The sequence below is a fragment of the Scyliorhinus torazame genome, chromosome 4 (assembly GCF_047496885.1).
Source record: "Scyliorhinus torazame isolate Kashiwa2021f chromosome 4, sScyTor2.1, whole genome shotgun sequence".
In the NCBI taxonomy this organism is placed as follows: domain Eukaryota; kingdom Metazoa; phylum Chordata; class Chondrichthyes; order Carcharhiniformes; family Scyliorhinidae; genus Scyliorhinus; species Scyliorhinus torazame.
Genome location: NC_092710.1, coordinates 142,660,757 through 142,683,334, shown reverse-complemented (window position 1 = coordinate 142,683,334; position 22,578 = coordinate 142,660,757). Strand labels below are relative to the sequence as shown.

General features: G+C 45.6%; 1 protein-coding gene across 1 annotated transcript; it reads right to left on the bottom strand.

Annotated features, from left to right (window-relative positions):
• Positions 1-1,159: 1,159 nt before the first annotated feature.
• rps7 (ribosomal protein S7) lies at positions 1,160-16,351 on the bottom strand. Its single transcript, XM_072498696.1, has 6 exons — positions 16,268-16,351; positions 15,883-15,954; positions 6,184-6,327; positions 6,022-6,086; positions 3,713-3,863; positions 1,160-1,283 (listed from the first exon to the last, which is right to left on the bottom strand). Exons 1-6 carry the CDS (start codon positions 16,340-16,342, stop codon positions 1,206-1,208), a joined length of 585 nt encoding a protein of 194 aa, XP_072354797.1. The 5' UTR covers positions 16,343-16,351; the 3' UTR covers positions 1,160-1,205.
• Between the last annotated feature and the right edge of the window lie 6,227 nt (positions 16,352-22,578).

The following is a 22,578-nucleotide window of genomic DNA, read 5'->3' as shown; positions in this document are numbered from 1 at the left end:
GGAGTACTGGGTGCAACATTGGTCTCCTTATTTAAGGAAGGATGGAAACGTGTTGGAAGGAATTCAGAGATGGTTTACCAGATTAATACCGGGAATGAGTGGGGTGTCTTATGAGGAAAGATTGGATAGGGTGGGCTTGTATGTGCTGGAGCTTAGAAGAGCAAGAGATGACTTGAATGAAACATAAAGATCCTGAGGGATCTTGACAGGGTGAATGTGGAGGGGATGTTTCTTCTTGTGGAAGAATCTAGAACTGGGGACACGCATTTGAAACAGATAAGGCAATTTATTTTCCTCAAGAGGAGCAAGAGTCTTTGGAACGGTTCCTGCGAAGACGGTGGAAACAGTCTTTAGATATTTTTAAGGCAAAGTTGGATAGATTCTTGGTAAACAAGGGGGTGATTGGTTATCGGAAGTAGGTCGGATGCAGATTTCAGGTTACTACCAAATCCTAGCCATGATCTTATTAAATGACAGAGCAGGCTCAAGTCGAATACGATGCTTCTTCATAACTAGCATCCTTTTGCTTGGGAGTTAAACAAAACTGACACAGTAGCTACATGACAAGAGTTTTCAAATCTTGCTCAATTTACAGTTGTCCTTTACATAGAGGTTTTCAAACCTGCAATTTCAGGATCAAGACTCGCCTTCACACCGGAACGTGAAGTTTTAAAATCCAGAAACATTCATGCTGAGCAAATGACAGGCAACAATCACCTCCAACGAGAAACTAAACACCTCCCCCACCCCATGACATTCAATGGCATGCCCATTGCTGAAGCCCCACCAACATCCTCAGGTTCAAAGTTGACCAGAAACTTCAATTGCATAAGCCACAAACACTCGAGTGGCACCAGGGTCCCAGGTTCAATTCCAGGCGGAGTCTGCACGGGTTTCCTCCGGGTGCTCTGGTTTCCCCCACAAGTCCCAAAAGACATGCTGTTAGGTGAATTGGATATTCTGAATTCTCCGTGTACCCGAACAGGCGCCGGAATGTGGCGACTAGGGGCTTTTCACAGTAACTTAATTTCAGTGTTAATGTAAGCCTATTTGTGACAATAAAGATTATTAACCAGAATGAGCAGAGATCGATTCAATTCGCAAGAGGAACCAAACATCTTTGCAATTTTAAAAACAAAAGTACAATTACAACGACAAATATGACCAATTGTTTTTATTTTTTTATTTAAGCCATTCTGAACAATTTACAGTTGGAACTCTGGGAATTCATATACAACATCTTTGCCAGTTAGTTTCTTGTAGACAGCAGAAAATGTATCCACCTAGAAAGGAAAAAAATATATCCATCAGATAACTAAATCAACTAGTTAAATGGATTAACAAAAATGAAAGTTTAGCGCTGAAAGAAATTATTGCAGAATGGATTGGCCATGATAAATTGCCCTTAGTGTTGGGTGGGGTTACTGGGTTATGGGGATAGGGTGGAGGTGTTGACCTTGGGTAGGGTGCTCTTTCCAGGAACCGGTGCAGACTCGATAGGCAGAGTGGCCTCCTTCTGCACTGTAAATTCTATCCCCGCAACCCCACCTAACCTTTTTGGACACTATGGGCAATTTAGCATGGCCAATCCACCTAACCTGCATGTCTTTGGACCGTGGGAGGAAACTGAAGCACCTGGAGGAAACCCACTCAGACACAGGGAGAACGTGCAGACTCCGCACAGACAGTGACCCAAGCCAGGAATCAAACCTGGGACCCTGGAGCTGTGAAGCAATTGTGCTAAACCACTGTGCTACCGTGCTGTCCTTTTGAATTTGAAAATAACCAAGTGTTGCTTGACCAAGAGCCAGTGGACACCACAAGCACAGCACTGTTAGATGCAGGAAGCCATCCAGGAGTGCACCGAAATAGTCAGACCAGAGCGAACAAAAGTATGGATGAAGGTTTCCAAAGTAAATTAGCAGAGGTGGAATCAAGCGATATTATGGAAATGGAAACAGTGTCGGCATAGACAGGTGATCAACAGCACACCTCCGGGTCAAATACGACACTAAGGTTGTAAGCAGTCTGGTTCAAACTCTCAGTTTCCAGGAGGCTGGACTGAGTCAGCGGCCAGGGAATAGATGTCAGATAAGCAGCCTGGTAGTTTAGCAACAATTGGGGAATTGAGATATAGAGCTGGAAGACATCAGCATACATGTGAAAAGTTTGTTTTTAGATGTCACCAAAGAGTAGCATGTAGATGAGAAATAAAATAAAGCCCACTCACTCAGCACCATAATGTGTAACCTTCAATCTTTGGAACTCAGACAAAAAGACTGTCTTCAATAACAAGTTCCAAGATTCCAAATATTCAAAACATTAACAAAACCCGGCCACCCTCATAGAATCCCCCCATAATGCAGGAGGCCATTCAACCCACTGAGTCTGCACCGACCTCCAAAAGAGCACCCTACAAAGACCCACTACTGCCCCACCCTCTCTCCTTGTAACCCTACCTAACCTGCACACCTTTGGACACTAAGGACAATTTAGCATGGCCAATCCACCCAACCTGCACATCTTTGGACTGAGAGAGGAAACCCACAGACACGGGAACAACGTGCAAACTCCACACAGACAGTAACTAGAGGCCGGAATCGAAACCGGGTCCCTGGCACAGTGAGGCAGCAGTGCCACCCCTGCAAACTCCACCACGGTAATTTAGATGTGTAATGGTGTCACAGTTCTTCTCATTTGTAGTTTCCACATAATACTTGAGACTACAAGAAGCTTCAATGTTTATCTTTACTTGGGACGTCAATTTACAAAATAGCATAGTGGCTGAGGGAAATTAAAAACCCTGCAAAACACCTGGTGACTTTTTCGGAAATAAAACAAATCTACGTTTGGTCTCTCAACTCATCTGGTTCACCATTGTCCTTCAGGAAGGAATTATATAAAGCCACATCACATGCATGGCAATGTAATTCAAGAGTCTCCCAAGGGCAATGTAGCGGACTCGGAAATGGACTAGCAAACGACTCAGCGAAGGATGGGTTTGCAATAACATCCCACAAGTGAATTTTAAAAATTGTCAGCAGCATGGCAATTGCTAGAAATAGGTATAATTTTACTGAACCGTCATATTGTAAGTTTAACATTAACATCGAAGGAGTGACCAGAGCTAGGGAAATCCAAGCAGAGTACGAAATTGACTAGACAACCCCTTGTGATCCTCCAGAATTACAAGCATAATATCCAAGGTAAGGTAAAGTCACAATAGTCCCAGATGCTTTCCCCTTTGACTGGTGATTTTAACCTGAGAATCGCCACACCTCAAGGAGCACGAATAATCTCAGCCTTTAAGGGAATTGAACCCACGCTGCTGGCCTCACCCTGCATCACAAACCAGTTGTCTAGCCAAGTAAGCTAAATCGACCCCCCCCATTAAAAATCATTAGCTGTTTAATGACAGCATTAGCTGCCCCTTAAACTTACACAGTACATAAATTTGACTTTGGATATCCACATTGAGAAGTTTCAAATTAAATAAATAAGGTCAATAAGCACAGGTTTCAATTGTAGCATAAACTAAACAGAATTCCCTGCAGTAACTATAAATTAGAACACAGCATCATCGGAAGTCACGTCGAACGCAAGGTAATTCCTCATAAATAATGAATAACGAGGAACTGCACAAATGCATTGGAGCAGCACAAATGCATTGGAGCAGCATGCACCTGCATTTTGGGGTTTACGGGAAACTCACTTTGTGTTCTACATTGTTCTGTTGTGCCTTGTCCAAATGAACTTTGATAAGCCTTGTACCATCCAGTTTCACACGAATTCTCTTGCCCACAATTTCACTCGGGAAAACCAAGTCTTCAAGAATAGCATCATGCACAGCAGTCAACGTACGGCTGAAAGAGAAAACTTAGATCTTTAGATGAAAAATTTAGTTTAAAGTAATAAACAAACTAAAAATTTTAACTGGTAGTAACTTGATATTACAGTTTTTCTCCAGTATTCGGCACCCATTAAGGACCAAAACCACCTACTTTAAATCTCCCTTGGGCACTCTTGGGGATAAATTGCACAGCAAATAGTTTCCGAATCAAAGGATACACCAGGCAAGATTCCAGTCTCCATTTTCTGAATTTTATTGACTCAACAATGTTGCAGCAGGTTAATAAATGAGCTTCCCCAAATGCTTTTCTTTGGATAGTTGACTGAGTGTTCAAGCAGGGATCAATTATTTGCAGGATGCCCCACAAAATTACTGCTATGGCCAGCCGATCTAGGAGACTTGAGACTTTAATATTTGGTCCTCCGTATTACCAATTGAAAAAATTTTAAAGAATACTTCAAAACACTGCACTTCCTCTGTGACATTAATGCCTGGAAAGGACTCTTTGTATGGAAAACTTAATGCTTGGCCATCACTTTCTGGAACATTCATACTGCAGGAGGCCAACACTAGCCATTCACACTCAAGAACATAAGAAATAGGAGCAAGAATAGACATTGCTAAAGCTTGCTTTTCCAATACAATGCAACACAATCATGCTGATCTTGGGCTTTAACTCCACTTTCCCAATCCCCATAGCCATTTCCCTTTCCTTCTCTCCACCCCCAACCAGACCAAAACTGTAACTCACCCTTAAATACATTCAATTATGAAGCATCTGCAATCCACTGGGATAAAGAATTCAAAGATTCAGAGGCCCTACACTCATCCCTAGAGCATCTTGACAACAAGGACTCCTACATTAGACTCCTATTTATTGACTACAGCTCCACCTTCAACACCATAATCCCAGCCAAGGTCATATCAAAGCTCCAAAACCTAGGACTTGGCTCCCCACTCTGCAACTGGATCCTCGACTTTCTGACCCACAGACCACAATCAGTAAAAATGAACAACACCTCCCCCACAATAGTCCTCAATACCATGGCCCCGAAAGGCTGCGTACTTAGCCCCCTACTCTACTCCCTGTACACACACGACAGCGTGTCAAAATTTGGTTCCAACTCCATCTACAAGTTTGGCCCTGGAAAGAGCACCCTACTTAAGCACACACCTCCACCCTCTCCCCGTAACCCCACCTACCCATTGGACATGAAGGGCAATTTAGCATGACCAATCCACCTAACTGTCACATCTTTAGACTGTGGGAGGAAACCAGAGCACCCGGAGGAAAGCCACGCAGACATGGGGAAAACGTGCAGACTCCGCACAGACAGTGACCCAAGCCGGGAATCGAACCCAGGTTCCTGGTGCTGTGAAGCAACAGTTTGGAAGTTGGCAAGTGTGATGTCGCTCTTGTTGGGGGTGGCAAAAGTGCTAACCACTGTGCTACCCCCAACAGCAACATCACATTTGCCAACTTCCAATCTGCAAGGAATGTTCCAGAATATGGAGTTTTGGAAAATCATAAGCAGAGAATATTATCACTGCAGTTTTCGTTTTTAAATCACCAAGATGTAGCCATCGGATCCTGGGGGTTGGTCAGATTTTCATCTCTCCAGCACTTTTTCCTCTGCTAGTATTAATTACCTTAATTACCTCAGGCTTTCTGGTAGCCAGATTACCCTCCAATTCTGGTATGCAATATGTTCTTTCTTTCATCAATGTTTCTTCTATTTCCTCATTACCCATAACTTCACCTGTCTCTTCTTCTAAAGGACAGGTGTTTACTCCAGCTACTCTTTATTGGCACACACTTGCAAAGTTATTACAAGCCGCTTTTGTATATCTGGCTAGTTTTGATAAGCTGTCCAATTAATTCCACTTTCTTTGCAAGTCAACCGATGGCTTCTAAACTAAATTTCTACATTTTTATACAATGTTGCATTAAGTGCAGTGTAACCAAACATGCAACCAGCAACCTTAGCAAGTCAATGTCCTAATCTAACTCACCCTATCAAATCCATCTTAACCACATGCTTTTTACTACACCAGTGGTCTACTGTTACTCGATCACTTTCCCCAGCAATCTGTAATAAGACACCAAATGATGTGCCAAATCATTTCTGCTGTGCCATTTCACGGAATGTACAAACATTTAAAAAAATCACCTTCTGGGACGCTTCTGCTTGTTCTTGTTTCTACTTTTTCTGGTCGGTTTTGGCAGAATTCTCCTCTATAGACAAAAGGAGCAGCATCCGTTTTAATAAGTCCATACAGCAACGGTAGAACTACAGGCTAAATTTCACAGCAAATTCAAAACTTGATTTTACCTGTGCAATGAAGACAACGTGTTTACCACTGAATTTCTTTTCAAGCTCTCGAACAAGTCGCACCTGGATCTTCTGAAAAGACTTCAGTTGGGGTACTGGCACAAAGATAATGATTGCTTTTCTGCCACTGCCAACTTCAATTTCCTATTAACAAGACAGCCATTTTAAAAATGAACTATACATTTTAAAAATTGAATAGTGAAATCTGAAAAACAAATTGACAGCACCCCATGTTCCCTCAAGAATATTGATAACAGTATTTTCCCAGAACAGTGCACATATAAAAAAAAAACGTTGTCACTAAATTATACAATGCGCATGTTTTCAATTTAACACAAAATACAAATTAACCTTTAAATATAGTAAAGCATCCCCACCCATTTCAGATTGAACTAACTATGGCATGCCCCCAAATATCTGAGTAACAGCCTGAAGACAGCAGAGCCAAATTTAATAACACAAAGGGGCATGGGGACCACAAATGCCACTCACTTCAATAATTCTGTTGTGCATCTAGTGATTTAAGGGGCCAGCATCAGTTAAAGCTAGCCTGCACGGTTTAAAAGGGAATAAACACAAAAACTGCTGAGCAACTCCAAGGGCCTAGATACAGTACCAAAGGAAAGTCAATGATCTCACATGCTCTGTTATGGTCAGTGAATGAATCTTCAAATGCCATATCCTGCCAACTGCACCATTAACGACAGCCATTGCTCAATTTGACCCCCAACCAATACTTTCCATCCATTAGGACTCATACTTAACATTCTAATGTTCCAACTCAGCCTCGGTACTGCTGCAAAGCCGATATCCATAATCACATTATGTTTACACATCTATTCAATAATAACAGGCACATCATCCAACAGATTGTACGATGCTCAGTGGCACATTAAAAGAAATTTTTTTTAAAAGAGTATCCAATTCATTTTTTTTTCAAATAAATGGGCAATTTAATGTGGCCAATCTACCTACCCTGCACATCTTTGGGTTGTGGGGGTGAAACCCACGCAAACACGGGGAGAATGTGCAAACTCCACACGGACAGTGACCCAGAGCCGGGATTGAACCTGGGACCTTGGCGCCGTGAGGCTGCAATGCTAACCACTGGGCCACTGTGCTGCCCAAATGGCACACATGTTTAAAAAAAATTTATTTAAAATTTTTTTATTTTTTTTTATTTATTTATTATTTTATTTTTTTTTTAAAAGGAGTATCCAATTCATTTTGCAATTAATGAATCAATCCCGGCTCTGAGTCACTGTTCGTGTGGAGTGTTCGCGGGAGGAGAGACAGCCGGGAGATTTTAAAAGCGCGGGAGGAGAGAGCCAGGACATTGAAAACAGCGCAGGAGAGAGAGCCAGGAGATTTCTCTCCGCATTTGCGTGGGTTTTGTCCCACCATCCAAAGATGTGCAGCGTAGGTGGATTGGCCACGCTAAATTGCCCTTTAATTGGAAAAAATGAATTGGGTACTCTAAAATTTATATATAAAAAAATAGATCTTTACTGTTTGCTTCAACCATTCCCTGCGGTTGAAAATTCCACATTCTTACATCTCTTTGGGAGAGAGAAGTCCCTTTTCCATCACTGAATTCACTCTTGGATTCCTTAGTCTCCATCCAATATCGATGGCCTCTAATCTCCTTCCCTACAAGTAAAGTCTCTGTATCCACTATTAAATCCATTCATAATTTTAACCACCTCTATTAAGTTGCCCCTCCACTTGCTTTACCATCGCAATCACAAAATTTCAATAGCAGCAATACTGAAATAATCCAGAGTGAGCTCGCTCTTGACTATTTAACTCTCAACTGGAACAATAGCCACTGGACCCAAGCCCAGTTGTCAGTCAGAACTCACTCCAACTCCACAGAGATAATGGCTATTTGAAAGATAAAGGACAGCCACCACAATTGTAGAACCATCACAAGGGAGTGAAAACAGCGCGGGAAGAGAGACAGCTGGGACAGTGAAAACAGCGCGAGAGGAGAGAGAGACGGGACAGTGAAACCAGCGCGAGAGGAGAGAGAGACGGGACAGTGAAACCAGCGCGAGAGGAGAGAGAGCCGGGACATTGAAAATAGCGCGGGAGAGCCGGGACGTTGAAAACAGCGTGGGAGGAGAGAGCCGGGACATTGAAAACAGCGCGGGAGGAGAGAGAGCCAGGAGATTTTAAAAGCGCGGGAGGAGAGAGAGCCGGGACATTGAAAACAGCGTGAGAGGAGAGAGAGCCGGGACATTGAAAACAGCGTGAGAGGAGAGACAGCCGGGAGATTTAAAAAGCGTGGGAGCTGCGAGTCGGAGCGGAGATTTAAAAAGAGCGGGCTCGTTTCGGGAGCCGTTCAGAGGAGGAGCAGTCTCTGTCAGGGAGAGAACCTGAGAACATCGAAGACCCTCAGAAGGTAAGTAAGTGATTTTTACTCATTTTTACTTTTATTACCTTTTCAAATTGTGTGTGTGGGGGGGTGGAAACTGAAGTGACATCACAGAAAAGCTGTGACCCGAGTGGCTGGTTGGGAATCTACACTAAATTAAAAAAAATTAAGCATTGGTAACTAATTAAACATAATTACTTAGTTATAATTTAGAGGGGTATCTAAGCCAGAGATCAGAGAGTACTATATTTAGCTTTCACATTTATAGTAGAAATCTAGTGCTAGGAAACAGATAGTTAACAGTAACGTTAAAAAATTAAAAAATAAATTTTTTAACTTATAATTTTAATTTACTAATTAATTGACGCGATGTCAGTTAGAGGGGTGCAGTGCTCTGACTGTGAGATGTGGCAGGTCCGGGAGGCTTCCAGCGTCCCGGATGGCTTCATCTGCAGAAAGTGCACCCAACTGGAGCTCCTCACAGATCGCATGGTTCGGTTGGAGCAGCAATTGGATGCCCTTAGGAGCATGCAGGTGGCGGAAAGCGTCATAGATCGCAGTTATATAAATGTGGTCACACCCAAGGTGCAGGCAGAGAAATGGGTGACCACCAGAAAGGGCAGGCAGTCAGTGCAGGAATCCCCTGCGGTTGTCCCCCTCTCGAACAGGTATACCCCTTTGGATACTGTCGGGGGTATAGCCTATCAGGGGAAAACAGCAACAGCAGCAGCCAGAGCAGTGGCACCACGGCTGGCTCTGATGTTCAGAAGGGAAGGTCAAAGCGCAGAAGAGCAATAGTAATAGGGGACTCTAGTCAGGGGCACAGATAGGCACTTCTGTGGGCGTGAAAGAGACTCCACGATGGTATGTTGCCTCCCTGGTGCCAGGCTCCAGGATGTCTCCGAACGGGTAGAGGGCATCCTGAAGGGAGAGGGCAAACAGGCAGAGGTCGTTGTACATATTGGTACTAACGACATAGGCAGGAATGGGCATGAGGTCCTGCAGCAGGAGATCAGGGAGCTAGGCAGAAAATTAAAAGACAGGACCTCTAGGGTTGTAATCTCGGGATTATTCCCTGTGCCACGTGCCAGTGAGGCTAGAAATAGGAAGATAGAGCAGCTAAACACGTGGCTAAACAGCTGGTGTAGGAGGGAGGGTTTCCGTTATCTGGACCACTGGGAGCTCTTCCGGGGCAGGTGTGACCTATACAAGGACGGGTTGCATCTAAACTGGAGAGGCATAAATATCCTGGCCGCGAGATTTGCTAGTGTCACACGGGAGGGTTTAAACTAGTATGGCAGGGGGGTGGGCACGGGAGCAATAGGTCAGAAGGTGAGAGCATTGAGGGAGAACTAGGGAATAGGGACAGTGTGGCTCTGAGGCAGAGCAGACAGGGAGAAATTGCTGAACACAGCGGGTCTGGTGGCCTGAAGTGCATATGTTTTAATGCAAGAAGTATTATGGGTAAGGCAGATGAACTTAGAGCTTGGATTAGTACTTGGAACTATGATGTTGTTGCCATTACAGAGACCTGGTTGAGGGAAGGGCAGGATTGGCAGCTAAACGTTCCAGGATTTAGATGTTTCAGGCGGGATAGAGGGGGACGTAAAAGGGGTGGCGGAGTTGCGCTACTGGTTAGGGAGAATATCACAGCTGTACTACGGGAGGACACCTCAGAGGGCAGTGAGGATATATGGGTAGAGATCAGGAATAAGAAGGGTGCAGTCACAATGTTGGGGGTTTACTACAGGCCTCCCAACAGCCAGCGGGAAATAGAGGAGCAGATAGGTAGACAGATTTTGGAAAAGAGTAAAAACAACAGGGTTGTGGTGATGGGAGACTTCAACTTCCCCAATATTGACTGGGACTCACTTAGTGCCAGGAGCTTAGACAGGGCAGAGTTTGTAAGGAGCATCCAGGAGGGCTTCTTAAAACAATATGTAGACAGTCCAACTGGGGAAGGGGCGGTACTGGACCTGGTATTGGGGAATGAGCCCGGCCAGGTGGTAGAAGTTTCAGTAGGGGACCATTTCGGGAACAGTGACCACAATTCAGTAAGTTTTAAAGTGCTGGTGGACAAGGATAAGAGTGGTCCTAGGATGAATGTGCTAAATTGGGGGAAGGCTAATTATAACAATATTAGGCGGGAAATGAAGAACCTAGATTGGGGGCAGATGTTTGAGGGCAAATCAACATCTGACATGTGGGAGGCTTTCAAGTGTCAGTTGAAAGGAATTCAGGACCGGCATGTTCCTGTGAGGAAGAAGGATAAATACGGCAATTTTCGGGAACCTTGGATAACGAGAGATATTGTAGGCCTCGTCAAAAAGAAAAAGGAGGCATTTGTCAGGGCTAAAAGGCTGGGAACAGATGAAGCCTGTGTGGAATACAAGGAAAGTAGGAAGGAACTTAAGCAAGGAGTCAGGAGGGCTAGAAGGGGTCACGAAAAGTCATTGGCAAATAGGGTTAAGGAAAATCCCAAGGCTTTTTACACGTACATAAAAAGCAAGAGGGTAACCAGGGAAAGGGTTGGCCCATTGAAGGATAGGCAAGGGAATCTATGTGTGGAGCCAGAGGAAATGGGTGAGGTACTAAATGAATACTTTGCCTCAGTATTCACCAAAGAGAAGGAATTGGTAGATGTTGAGTCTGGAGAAGGGTGTGTAGATAGCCTGGGTCACATTGAGATCCAAAAAGACAAGGTGTTGGGCGTCTTAAAAAATATTAAGGTAGATAAGTCCCCAGGGCCTGATGGGATCTACCCCAGAATACGAAAGGAGGCTGGAGAGGAAATTGCTGAGGCCTTGACAGAAATCTTTGGATCCTCACTGTCTTCAGGTGATGTCCCGGAGGACTGGAGACTAGCCAATGTTGTTCCTCTGTTTAAGAAGGGTAGCAAGGATAATCCAGGGAACTACAGGCCGGTGAGCCTTACTTCAGTGGTAGGGAAATTACTGGAGAGAATTCGTCGAGACAGGATCTACTCCCATTTGGAAGCAAATGGACGTATTAGTGAGAGACAGCATGGTTTTGTGAAGGGGAGGTCGTGTCTCACTAATTTGATAGAGTTTTTCGAGGAGGTCACAAAGATGATTGATGCAGGTAGGGCAGTGGATGTTGTCTATATGGACTTCAGTAAGGCCTTTGACAAGGTCCCTCACGGTAGACTAGTACAAAAGGTGAATAAACTCGGTTTGTTCTCACTGGAACGAAGGAGGTTTGAGGGGCGACCTGATAGAGGTCTACAAAATTATGAGGGGCATAGACAGAGTGGATAGTCAGAGGCTTTTCCACGGTGTAGAGGGGGTCAATTACTCAGGGGCATAGGTTTAAGGTGAGAGGGGCAAGGTTTAGAGTAGATGTACGAGGCAAGTTTTTTTACGCAGAGGGTAGTGGGTGCCTGGAACTCACTACCGGAGGTGGTGGTGGCAGCAGGGACGATAGTGACATTTAAGGGGCATCTTGACAAATACATGAATAGGATGGTAATAGAGGGATACGGACCAAGGAAGTGTAGAAGATTGTAGTTAGTCGGGCAGCATGGTCGGCACGGGCTTGGAGGGCCGAAGGGCCTGTTCCTGTGCTGTACATTTCTTTGTTCACACGGGATCAGGGGTGAGCTGGCAAGGTGGATACAGAACTGGCTAGGTCATAGAAGGCAGAGAGTAGCAATGGAAGGATGCTTTTCTAACTGGAGGGCTGTGACCAGTGGTGTTCCACAGGGATCAGTGCTGGGACCTTTGCTCTTTGTAGTATATATAAATGATTTGGAGGAAAATGTAACTGGTCTGATTAGTAAGTTTGCAGACGACACAAAGGTTGGTGGAATTGCGGATAGCGATGAGGACTGTCAGAGGATACAGCAGGATTTAGATTGTTTGGAGACTTGGGTGGAGAGATGGCAGATGGGAGTTTAATCCAGACAAATGTGAGGTAATGCATTTTGGAAGGTCTAATGCAGGTAGGGAATATACAGTGAATGGTAGAACCCTCAAGAGTATTGAAAGTCAGAGAGATCTAAGTGTACAGGTCCACAGGTCACTGAAAGGGGCAACACAGGTGGAGAAGGTAGTCAAGAAGGCATATGGCATGCTTTCATTCATTGGCCGGGACATTGAGTATAAGAATTGGCAAGTCATGTTACAGCTGTAAAGAACCTTAGTTAGGCCACACTTGGGAGTATAGTGTTCAATTCTGGTCGCCATACTACAAGAAGGATGTGGAGGCTTTAGAGAGGGTGCAGAAGAGATTTACCAGAATGTTGCCTGGTATGGAGGGCATTAGCTATGAGGAGCGGTTGAATAAATTTGGTTTGTTCTCACTGGAACGAAGGAGGTTGAGGGGCGACCTGATAGAGGTCTACAAAATTATGAGGGGCATAGACAGAGTGGATAGTCAGAGGCTTTTTCCCAGGGTAGAAGGGTCAATTACTAGGGGGCATAGGTTTAAGGTGAGAGGGGCAACGTTTAGAGTAGATGTACGAGGCAAGTTTTTTTTACACAGAGGGTAGTGGGTGTCTGGAACTCGCTACCGGAGGAGGTGGTGGAAGCAGGGACGATAGTGACATTTAAGGGGTATCTTGACAAATACATGAATAGGACGGGAATAGAGGGATACGGACCCAGGAAGTGTAGAAGATTGTAGTTTAGTCGGGCAGCATGGTCGGCACGGGCTTGGAGGGCCGATGGGCCTGTGCTGTACATTTCTTTGTTCTTTTGAGTGTAGAGGGAATGAAAATAAAACCACAAAAGAGAACAGCTGCAAACCACTTAAGCTACAACAAGATCAAATTCAGTCCAACTGTTGCATTCGATGCACAATTACAACTTCCAAGTTATAAATGTGATCCTATGACAGGCTACAAATATCTCTATACCAGATTTACTTTTAGTATGAAACAAAATGTTATTTTAATGTAAAGTAAAATGAAGGGGTCATGTGACCTTTATGAAATCTTCCTCATAGCAAGCCTGGGCGGTTTGATTGTTGGAAGATTTAAAGAGGGACAAGATTGTTTTACTGGAAAGATGTATACACATGGAGACAATGTCAGAAGCTACAGTGGAGAGACGGAGTGTCTGCAAAGTCTCTGAACTGATGAGAATGTCAAACTACAAACTGCTGCATTGAACTGCTTTACTTCCAAGATAACAGTGTTGGAGTCTGAAGGATTGCCAGTAAGCATCTCTACCCACATACAAGGCCAATGTAATTCACAATGCCAGATTCACGTAGCTTTAGCAAGAGGGCAAAATCTCCAGGAAAGCTAACCATGAAAGACAGTTCTGGAATTAAATATTTCCAGGCAGGGAAAGGAAAAGATTGAAAGTCCATTCTGAACTGGTGCAGGGGGAATTGAATTGAATGTATTCTTATACATGAAGGGTATTTTTTTCAGTTGTGTTAAATGTAATAAAGAACAAAGTTCTGTTCTGCGGTTTAAATTACATGTTGCCGACAAATATAACATTTGGTGTTGCAGTCTTCAACATGACATCTTTTGTTATCCTTTCAGCTGTTAGCTAAAGCTTGAATTTTTAAAAAAGGAGTTATTGGTCTCCACAGGGATGCTAACGGAAGCCCAGTTTAACTGTACAAAACACTGGTCAACAGTTAGAGTAGCATTTTGCAGTGCTGACCACACAATTATAAACAACAAAGACAGTACAAACGGACACAGGTGTCAAAAAAGAACGGATGAACCAACACTACTTTTTAAATTCAGCAACAGTATAAATTATGACGTTTTGATAGTGAAATATCAAATGACAATTACGTCCGATTGGTGAAGGGTATTTGCATTTAGACCCATGTATATTTTAAAATTATGGAGGGCATTGGGATTATCTTTGGAACGCTCGGATTTATAACACGACAGAGATAATGCACTGAATGGTTTTCTGCAGCTCAGGGTTTTAAAAAATGCCTCAAATTAATTGCATATTTTTTCTCTAGTCATTCATGGATCATAGAACATAGAAAATACAGCACAGAACAGGCCCTTCGGCCCACAATGTTGTGCCGAACCTTTGTCCTAGATTAATCATTGAATTTACAGTGCAGAAGGAGGCCATTCGCGCCCCCCCCCCCGAGTCTGCACCGGCTCTTGGAAAGAGCACCCCACCCAAACTCAACACCTCCACCCAACACCAAGGGCAATTTTGGACATTAAGGGCAATTTATCATGGCCAATCCACCTACCCTGCGCATCCTTGGACTGTGGGAGGAAACCGGAGCACCCGGAGGAAACCCACGCAGACACGGGGAGGACGTGCAGACTCCGCACAGACAGTGACCCAAGCCGGAATCGAACCTGGGACCCTGGAGCTGTGAAGCAATTGTGCTATCCACAATACTACCGTGCTGCCCTGAACAAATAAATCTACACTATATCATTTTACCGTAGTAATGACAGCATCACTGGCTATAATAGCATTTATTGCACATCACTAAGTGCTCTAGAGATGGTGGCGGCAAGTTGCCTTTTGGAACCACTGTGGTCCATGCGGCGTAGGTACACCCAGTATTTTTAGATTGTAGTGGGGTTTCCAGAATTTTGACCCAGCAGCAGTGAAGGGTTGGAGGGGAACTTCCAGGTGGCTGTAATTGTCTTTCTAGTAATTGTCTTTTGAGTTCCTGCAGTGCACCTTGTAAATGGTACACTGTGTCAGTGGTGGAGGGAGTAAATAAGTGTGTGTGGGTGGGGTGTCAAACAATCAAGCTGCTTTGTCCTGGATGGTGTCAAGCTTCAAGTGGCGTTGAAGCTGCATTCATCCAGGCATGGGGAGAATATTCCATCACACTCCTGACTTGTATTTTGTAGATAGTAGACATACTCTGGGGAGTCAGGTGGCAAAATACTCACTGCAGGATTCCTAGTCTTTGACCTGGTCCAGTACCAACTTATATGGCTACTTCATGTCAGCTTCTGGTCAATGGTAACGCCCCCCCACTGGATGTTGGTGGTGGTGGATTGATCGATGGTAATGCAAGTGAATGTCATGGGGAGACGGTCAAATTCTCTCCTGATGGCCATTGTCTGACATTTTGTGGCATGATGTTACTTGCCACTTGTCAAACTGGATCTTGCTGCATTTGGACATGGACTGCTTCAGTATCGGAGTGGTCACAAATAGTGCTAAATATTATGCAATCATCAGCAAACATCCCAAATTTGGGCCTCCTAATGGAAGGTAGGTCATTGATGAAGCAGCAGAATATGGTTGGGCCTACGACATGAATTGCCAAGAACTTATATATTAAAATATTCTATTCTCTTAGCCCAGTACAATATTGTCAAGACAACTTCACAGAAAACCCACCTTAGCAGCTGTAATGTTCAGCTCCCGTAACTGAGCCTTCAGGTCGGAGTTCATTTCTAGCTCCAGAAGAGCCTACAATAAAAGTTGAAGCCGTTAACAATCAAGAACCTACTTCATGCAGTTCTATAAGATATCTAAAGGTAACCGCACAGCCTTGCAGACCAAACGTTCAGAAGAAATAAGTTCATAAAAAATTCTGGGCGATGGGGATGGAATAAGGCTCTAGTGATGGACCGTACAGCTTTCTTTAGTACTGTTATGGCCGTAAATTCGTTATGGTCATAGCATATGACCAATACAAGGCTAGGTACTTAAACTAGAAATTGCACTACAGTATGCGTCAGAGTACTAAGTAGGAGAGATCTTGCAATCAGTACTGACTTACCTGGGAAATGCCAGATTCGAATTCGTCCGGCTTTTCGCCATTAGGCTTCACGATTTTGGCGCTGCTGCTGAACATGGCCCGTCTCTGATCGGAATGAGAAAAATCAGCAATTAGCCAATGTTTTTTTTGTACTGTGGTGAGCAAAGAGACACCCGCAGCACTGGCAGCGGATGTCAGCCCAGGGACAAATTCAACAGAGTAACGGGGGCGGTTCGATTTTGTCGAAATGGAACGCGGCCCGGACCCAGGTGGGGAGGCGAGTAGGGTTTGGGGGGGGGGGCGGGCGCGCTCGGCACTCCCGAGTGGGCAGAATGGAACGCAGCCCGGGATGGCTCGCGAGACCCGCTCCCCACCCCGGACACGGCGCCACGAGCGCGCGCGTGGCCCAGTCCCACTCCAGGCCGACGCGCGCAGACTCAGTCCGGTCCCGACCTGACATCTGTTAAACCCCCCCACCCCGGATCAATCCTCTCACAGTCGCCATCCGGGCGCATCGGTACTCGCATCGGGAGCATCTCACCCCCACCGCCCGCTCCCCGCCGCTCGCCCGTCCATATCGAGCGGATTTGCAGGGTAATTTGAGACAAGTGTGCGGGAGCCCTAAGGAAACGCTCACCGACCTAAATGAAGAGCGGCCGTGGAAAGAGGGGGAACTATCGCGAGATTTTGTCTTTAATAGAAAGCCCCGCCCACCCTGAGCGAGGCATGATGGGAGCTGGCGGCTGGTTCCACTGTTACCATGGAAACCGCCTGGCCTTCTGCATCACGCACTGCGCAAGGCAGAAACACGACCCTGTTCCCCAATTTACCAATTTATCCTTTGTGCTGTTTCCTTCTCCACAGGCAACTACAATGATACAGGGCTCTCATTTATTCTTTCATGGGATGTGGCTAGCATTTATTGTCCATCCTTACTTGCCCTTGAGAATCATAGAATTTACAGTGCAGAAGTGGGCCACTCGGCCCACCGAGTCGGCACTGGCCCTTGGAAAGAGCACTATACTCTTGCCCATGCCTCCACCCTATCCCTGTAACCCAGTAACTTCTCTTCACCTTTTTGGACACTAAGGGCAATTTATCATGGCCAATCCACCAACCCTGCACATCTTTGGACTGTGGGAGGAAACCGGAGCACCCGGAGGAAACCCACGCAGACATGGGGAGAATGTGCAGACTCCGCACAGTGACCCAAGTTGGGAATTGAACCGGGGACCCTGGAGCTGTGAAGCAACTGTGCTAACCACTGTGCTACCGTGCTGCCTCCTTGAATGGATGGCAGGGCATGTGGTATAGGTACACCCACAGTGCTATTAGGGAGGGAGCTCCAGGATTTTGACCCAATGACCGTGCACAAACAGCGATATTATTCCAAGGCAGGATGCTTTGAGGCTTGGAGAGGAACTTGCAGGTGGTGGTGTTCCCATGCACCTGCTGCCATGGGTTTGAAGGTGCTGTCGAAAGCCTCGGTGAGTTGCTGAAATGCATTCTGTAGATGGTATACATTGCTGCCACTGTGCAATATTTCAGATTAAATACTGTGCTCAGTTTTGGCTCCATATTTAAGGAAGGAGACAGTACAGCGAATGTTCACTAGATTGGTCCCTGGGATGAAGGGACTGACATATGAGGAGCGATTGAGTAGACTAGGCCTATATTCCATGGAGTTTATAATTAGAGTCTTGTTTTGTTTCTCTTCCTGCACCTAGTGTGTATAAGCCAGCCTTTCCTCTGTTCTAACAGTGAGGTTTTACCTGGAACAGGTCGCTAGCCTGTCTTCAGAGGTTTATAGCTTGAACAGTGGCACTCCACATCAAGCAGTTGTGACCAAGGTTTACTCCCGTTCTTAACACCTGCCATCGCATGTGTTGGAAGGATTTTGCAGTCTGGACGCATTACGAATGTGCCTTCTTTGGACATTAAATCTTGGGGAGGGACCCAAACCCAGAGCTACTGGCTCCGAGGCAGGAATGCTACCCACTGTGCCACAAGGCCTCCCATAATTAGAGGTGTTCTTATTGCAACATATAAAAATTCTATGGGAGCTTGACAAGGTAGAACTGGAAAGGCTGTTTTCCCCTGGATGGAAAATCTAGAAGATGGGGGTCAGGGTCACAGGATAATGGGTCGGCAAGGAGAAATGTCTTAATTCAGAGGGTTATCAATCTTTGGAACTCAGTACCCAGCCTATACAGTTGTGAATACTCAATTGCTGGGTACATTCAAGACAGAGGTCAATAGACTTTTGTTTAGATACTAAGGGAATAAAGGGATATGGGGATAGTACAGGAAAGTGGAGCTGAGGTAGAAGATCAGCGATGATCTGGTTGAATGGCAGAGCAGGCTCAAAGAGCCCCATTTCAAATTTCCAGCACCTGGAGTACTTAGCTGTTCGCCAACTTTCTATCCCCCACTTCTCACCACCACCACACACATACATATTTTCCTCCAATATTTCTCTCCCGAAGGCTGCTCTTGTAATATCCAGGGCCTGCTGCAAGGTGACCATTCTCAAGCAGTAAGCCCGAAAAGATGTAGCTAAAATTGATTTCTCAAAACGATTAATAACTCTGGGCTTATGACATAGTGAAAGCAAATTCAATGGGGAGATTTCAAAGAAAAACTGAAAACACTGAAGACACCTCTGCCAAGAAAAGATAGAACATAGAACAGTACAGCACAGAACAGGCCCTTCGGCCCTCGATGTTGTGCCGCGCTTAGTCCAAAACCAAGATCAAGCTATCCCACTCCCTGTCATTCTGGTGTGCTCCATGTGCCTATCCAATAACCGCTTGAAAGTTCCTAAAGTGTCCAACTCCACTATCACAGCAGGCAGTCCATTCCACACCCTAGCCACTCTCTGAGTAAAGTACCTACCTCGGACATCCCTCCTATATCTCCCACCCTGAACCTTATAGTTATGCCCCCTTGTAACAGCTACATCCACCCGAGGAAATAGTCTCTGAACGTCCGCTCTATCTATCTCCCTCATCATCTTATAAACCTCTATTAAGTCGCCTCTCATCCTCCTCCACTCCAAAGAGAAAAGCCCTAGCTCCCTCAACCTTTCCTCATAAGACCTACCCTCCAAACCAGACAGCATATCAGTGGATTTCTCGGGTATAAACCCTTCTTTAGGATTGAAAAGATATTACAGATGTACTATATTTAAAAAGCTGTGTGCATTAAATACCACCCAGATGGAAAACTCTTGGACCTCAGCTGCCTCTATTCCAAAGCTAAGCTGACCACCATAGACAAACATGATCTACAGTTGCGGATGACTGCAGAGATGCTGCGCACTCCGTACAAGATTTGCAAGCCACGCTCAATCTCTTCTTCATAGAATCCCTCCAGTGCAGAAGGAGGCCATTTGGCCCATTGAGTCTACACCGGCCCTCAGAAAGAGCACCCAAACCAGGCTCCCACCCTATCCCTGCAACACCGTAACCACACTTAACCTGCATATCCCTGGACACTAAGGGGCAATTTAATATGACCAATCCACCTAACCTGCACATCTTTGGACCATGGGAGGAAATCAGAGCACCTGGAGGAAACCCACGCAAACACAGAGAACGTGCAGACTCCATACAGTCATCCAAGGCCGGAATTGAACCCAGGTCCCTGGTGTCGAGGCAGCAGTGCTAACCACTATGCCACCGTATCTTATCGGAAACATAGGACTTAGGATCAGGAGTAGACCATTCAGCCCTTTAACCTGCTCCTTTCAATAAGATCAGGGCTGATCTGGTTGTGGCTCAAGTCCATTTTGCCATCTACACCAGTGTTTTGCAAACTTTATTTCCGGGGACCCACTTTTACCAACTGGCCAACCTTCGGGACCCACGCAGGCCGACCTTAGCGAGGCACGCCGGCCGACATTCGCGACCCACCATTTTCTCTTACCTTTAATGCGAGAGGTGAGCCTGCTTTGTCCTCATTTACATGTTTGCTGCTGACAAAATGGAGGAATCGCAATTGCGCCAAAAACACGTGACGTCGACGTTTGGGGGGCATGACCTGCTCTCTGCCTCCCTTCAGGCAGGAAGATTACATTGAATTTTTTTTTTTAATCTCCGATTGCGCAAATTCCCGCACAACAGCCGGCTTTTAACAATGCCGGCTGCGAGCGGCCTTCAAAAGACTGCCGGGACCATACCAAAAAATGCGGGCGCACAGTGCGCCCAGATATTTTTTATAATGTCGCGGCTGTCATTTTGAAGGTCGCTCGCAGCCGGCATTGTTAAAAGCTGGCTGCCGCGGCTGTTGCGCGCAAATTTGAGCAATTGGGAGCACCACGGCGGACGGCTCCGCGACCCTCCCGACACCTGCTTGTGACTCACCCGCGGGTCGCAACCCCGATTTTGAAAATGCCTGATCTACCGCATTACCTCCGATTCCCTTGTGTGGCAAAACTTTGTCCAACTCTGCCTTGAATAAAATCAATGACCCAGCCTCAACTGATTTCAGGGGAAGAAAATTCCACAGCTAAATCCCACTGAGAGAAAAAAAACTCCTCTCATCTCCACCCTCGTCTGTGGATTGATGCTTGATGTGGACATAATGCACATTCATTTGTTGTTGAGCCTTGAAGGCAGTGGCAAAGCTGAGTCTCATGACATATGGTGGTTGCTATGTTTGTCAACCTTTGTTAGGTCGGGGGAATGGAAGCTCGCTGTCTAGCAGCATATGTCACTCACCCCCTTATCAACTCTCAGAAGCTGTTATCACAGCAGTGTCTGCAGCTGAGGCAATACATATTTTGCCATTGAACGCACAGGGCTCTTAGCCAGGCCTTGTCTGGATTGGAGCTTATGTGACTGAGTCATGTGCGACCTCCTTCCAAGTCAGAAGTAAGTGTTGTTTTGATGAGACGATAAATATTACTTGTTCATGCCAAAAGCCTGAGGCGTTATCCCTCATAGCTGCCAGGTGTCACGGGCCAACAGGTTGGCCTGAAGGAAGTGTACCGGAAGTGATGGCACCCCACAGAAAGATTTATCAAGATATCAAGATATCCTGAAGATGACTTCACTCTTGCTGAAATCGGGCTGCAGTGAGGACCTCACAGATCTGTCTGGGGATGAATCCAGTTCCTTCATCTCCTTAGCTGGCAATTCCTCATCTCTTTGCTGTGCTACATTATGTAGGGCTCAGCAGACCACAAGGACCCAAGATACTCTCTCTTTGGCTCATACGGCAGCACTCTGCCTGAGCAGTCCAGGCAGTAGAAACACATTATCTGTAGTCCAATTAGTCTGTTCTATTGTTGACCTTGTTGTGGCATTGGCAGCATTGTACCTCGCCTCTGTTGGGCTGTGTGGATTCTGTACAGCTGTCAAGAGCCAGGTCTTCCAGGATATCACCTATCACCCAGGAGCCAGCCCTGACGTTGCGCATGGGGAGCAAACACCAGAGCGTGACCACTGTACTGAGAGCTTCTTGAGAAGCAAACACCTACCTGCTGAATTTGATTTCAGCTGTCATAAACCAGCTGCTCATTGATGAAAAAAAAACCTTTTCAATTTATGAATGCTGCTGGCTGTTCCCAAGGAGTTCTCAGCGCCAAATGTGTGCAATTAATTACCCCTTGTAGCTTTGGAAATCCAGCTAAGGAGCCGACAGTTGTGGCTGCTTGGTTCTCAAGATCTGTGGTGAATTACACAATCATTGGACCATTGGTCCCATAATTATTGCCATTGGTGAACTCCCTTATGCATCTGTGTGTTGCTGATTACGAGATGCCACACATGTCCCCTGTGAAGCCTTGGAACGACCAGACGGCATAGAAATTCAAAACGGTGGTGACTTTTCAGGCTAGTGTCAAAGGATGGGACTGTAGGTCTTCCTGCAGGAGCTGGCATACATCAGTGACTGACTGCCAGGACAGCCTCAGTAGTCTTTATGTTGGCTTTCTGTTTTTTGCAGGTGGTTCCTCCATATCTGTATTCAATTATGCAAAATTGCTTGGGAGTGCACTGGCGCCCGATTGCCAGAAATTCTGAGCTGTCTGACTCTCTGCTGCACCCCTTTTTTGTCCTTTTGACCATTGCTGTGCCTGCCCATTTGCCTCTTTTGCCAGGTGACCATCCTGTTTGCTTGAAGTGTCCTATGGATAGAAAACTGTAGGCAGGCATAGGCAAGCTGCTTTCCAAGCACCCCAACAAGGCCAACTCCATCATCAACCTGGTCTCCAACCACCTCTTCCAGCTGTCTCAGCTTTATCCCCGGACACTCCTACTCTGACACTGAAGCTACAAGCCATCAACGGGCACCCTCCCTCAGTCATCTTTGACGTTCCCATCATCATC

Bases quoted from the DNA above. Each gene is read 5' to 3' on its own strand.
- rps7 (XM_072498696.1), bottom strand. From the start codon at position 16,342: ATGTTCAGCAGCAGCGCCAAAATCGTGAAGCCTAATGGCGAAAAGCCG. The intron at 3,864-6,021 runs GTGATTTTTTTA...TTTCTCTTTCAG, and splicing joins AAGCAGAAGCGTCCCAGAAG to CCGTACGTTGACTGCTGTGC. The intron at 1,284-3,712 runs GTGAGTTTCCCG...TTTCCTTTCTAG, and splicing joins AGAACAATGTAGAACACAAA to GTGGATACATTTTCTGCTGT.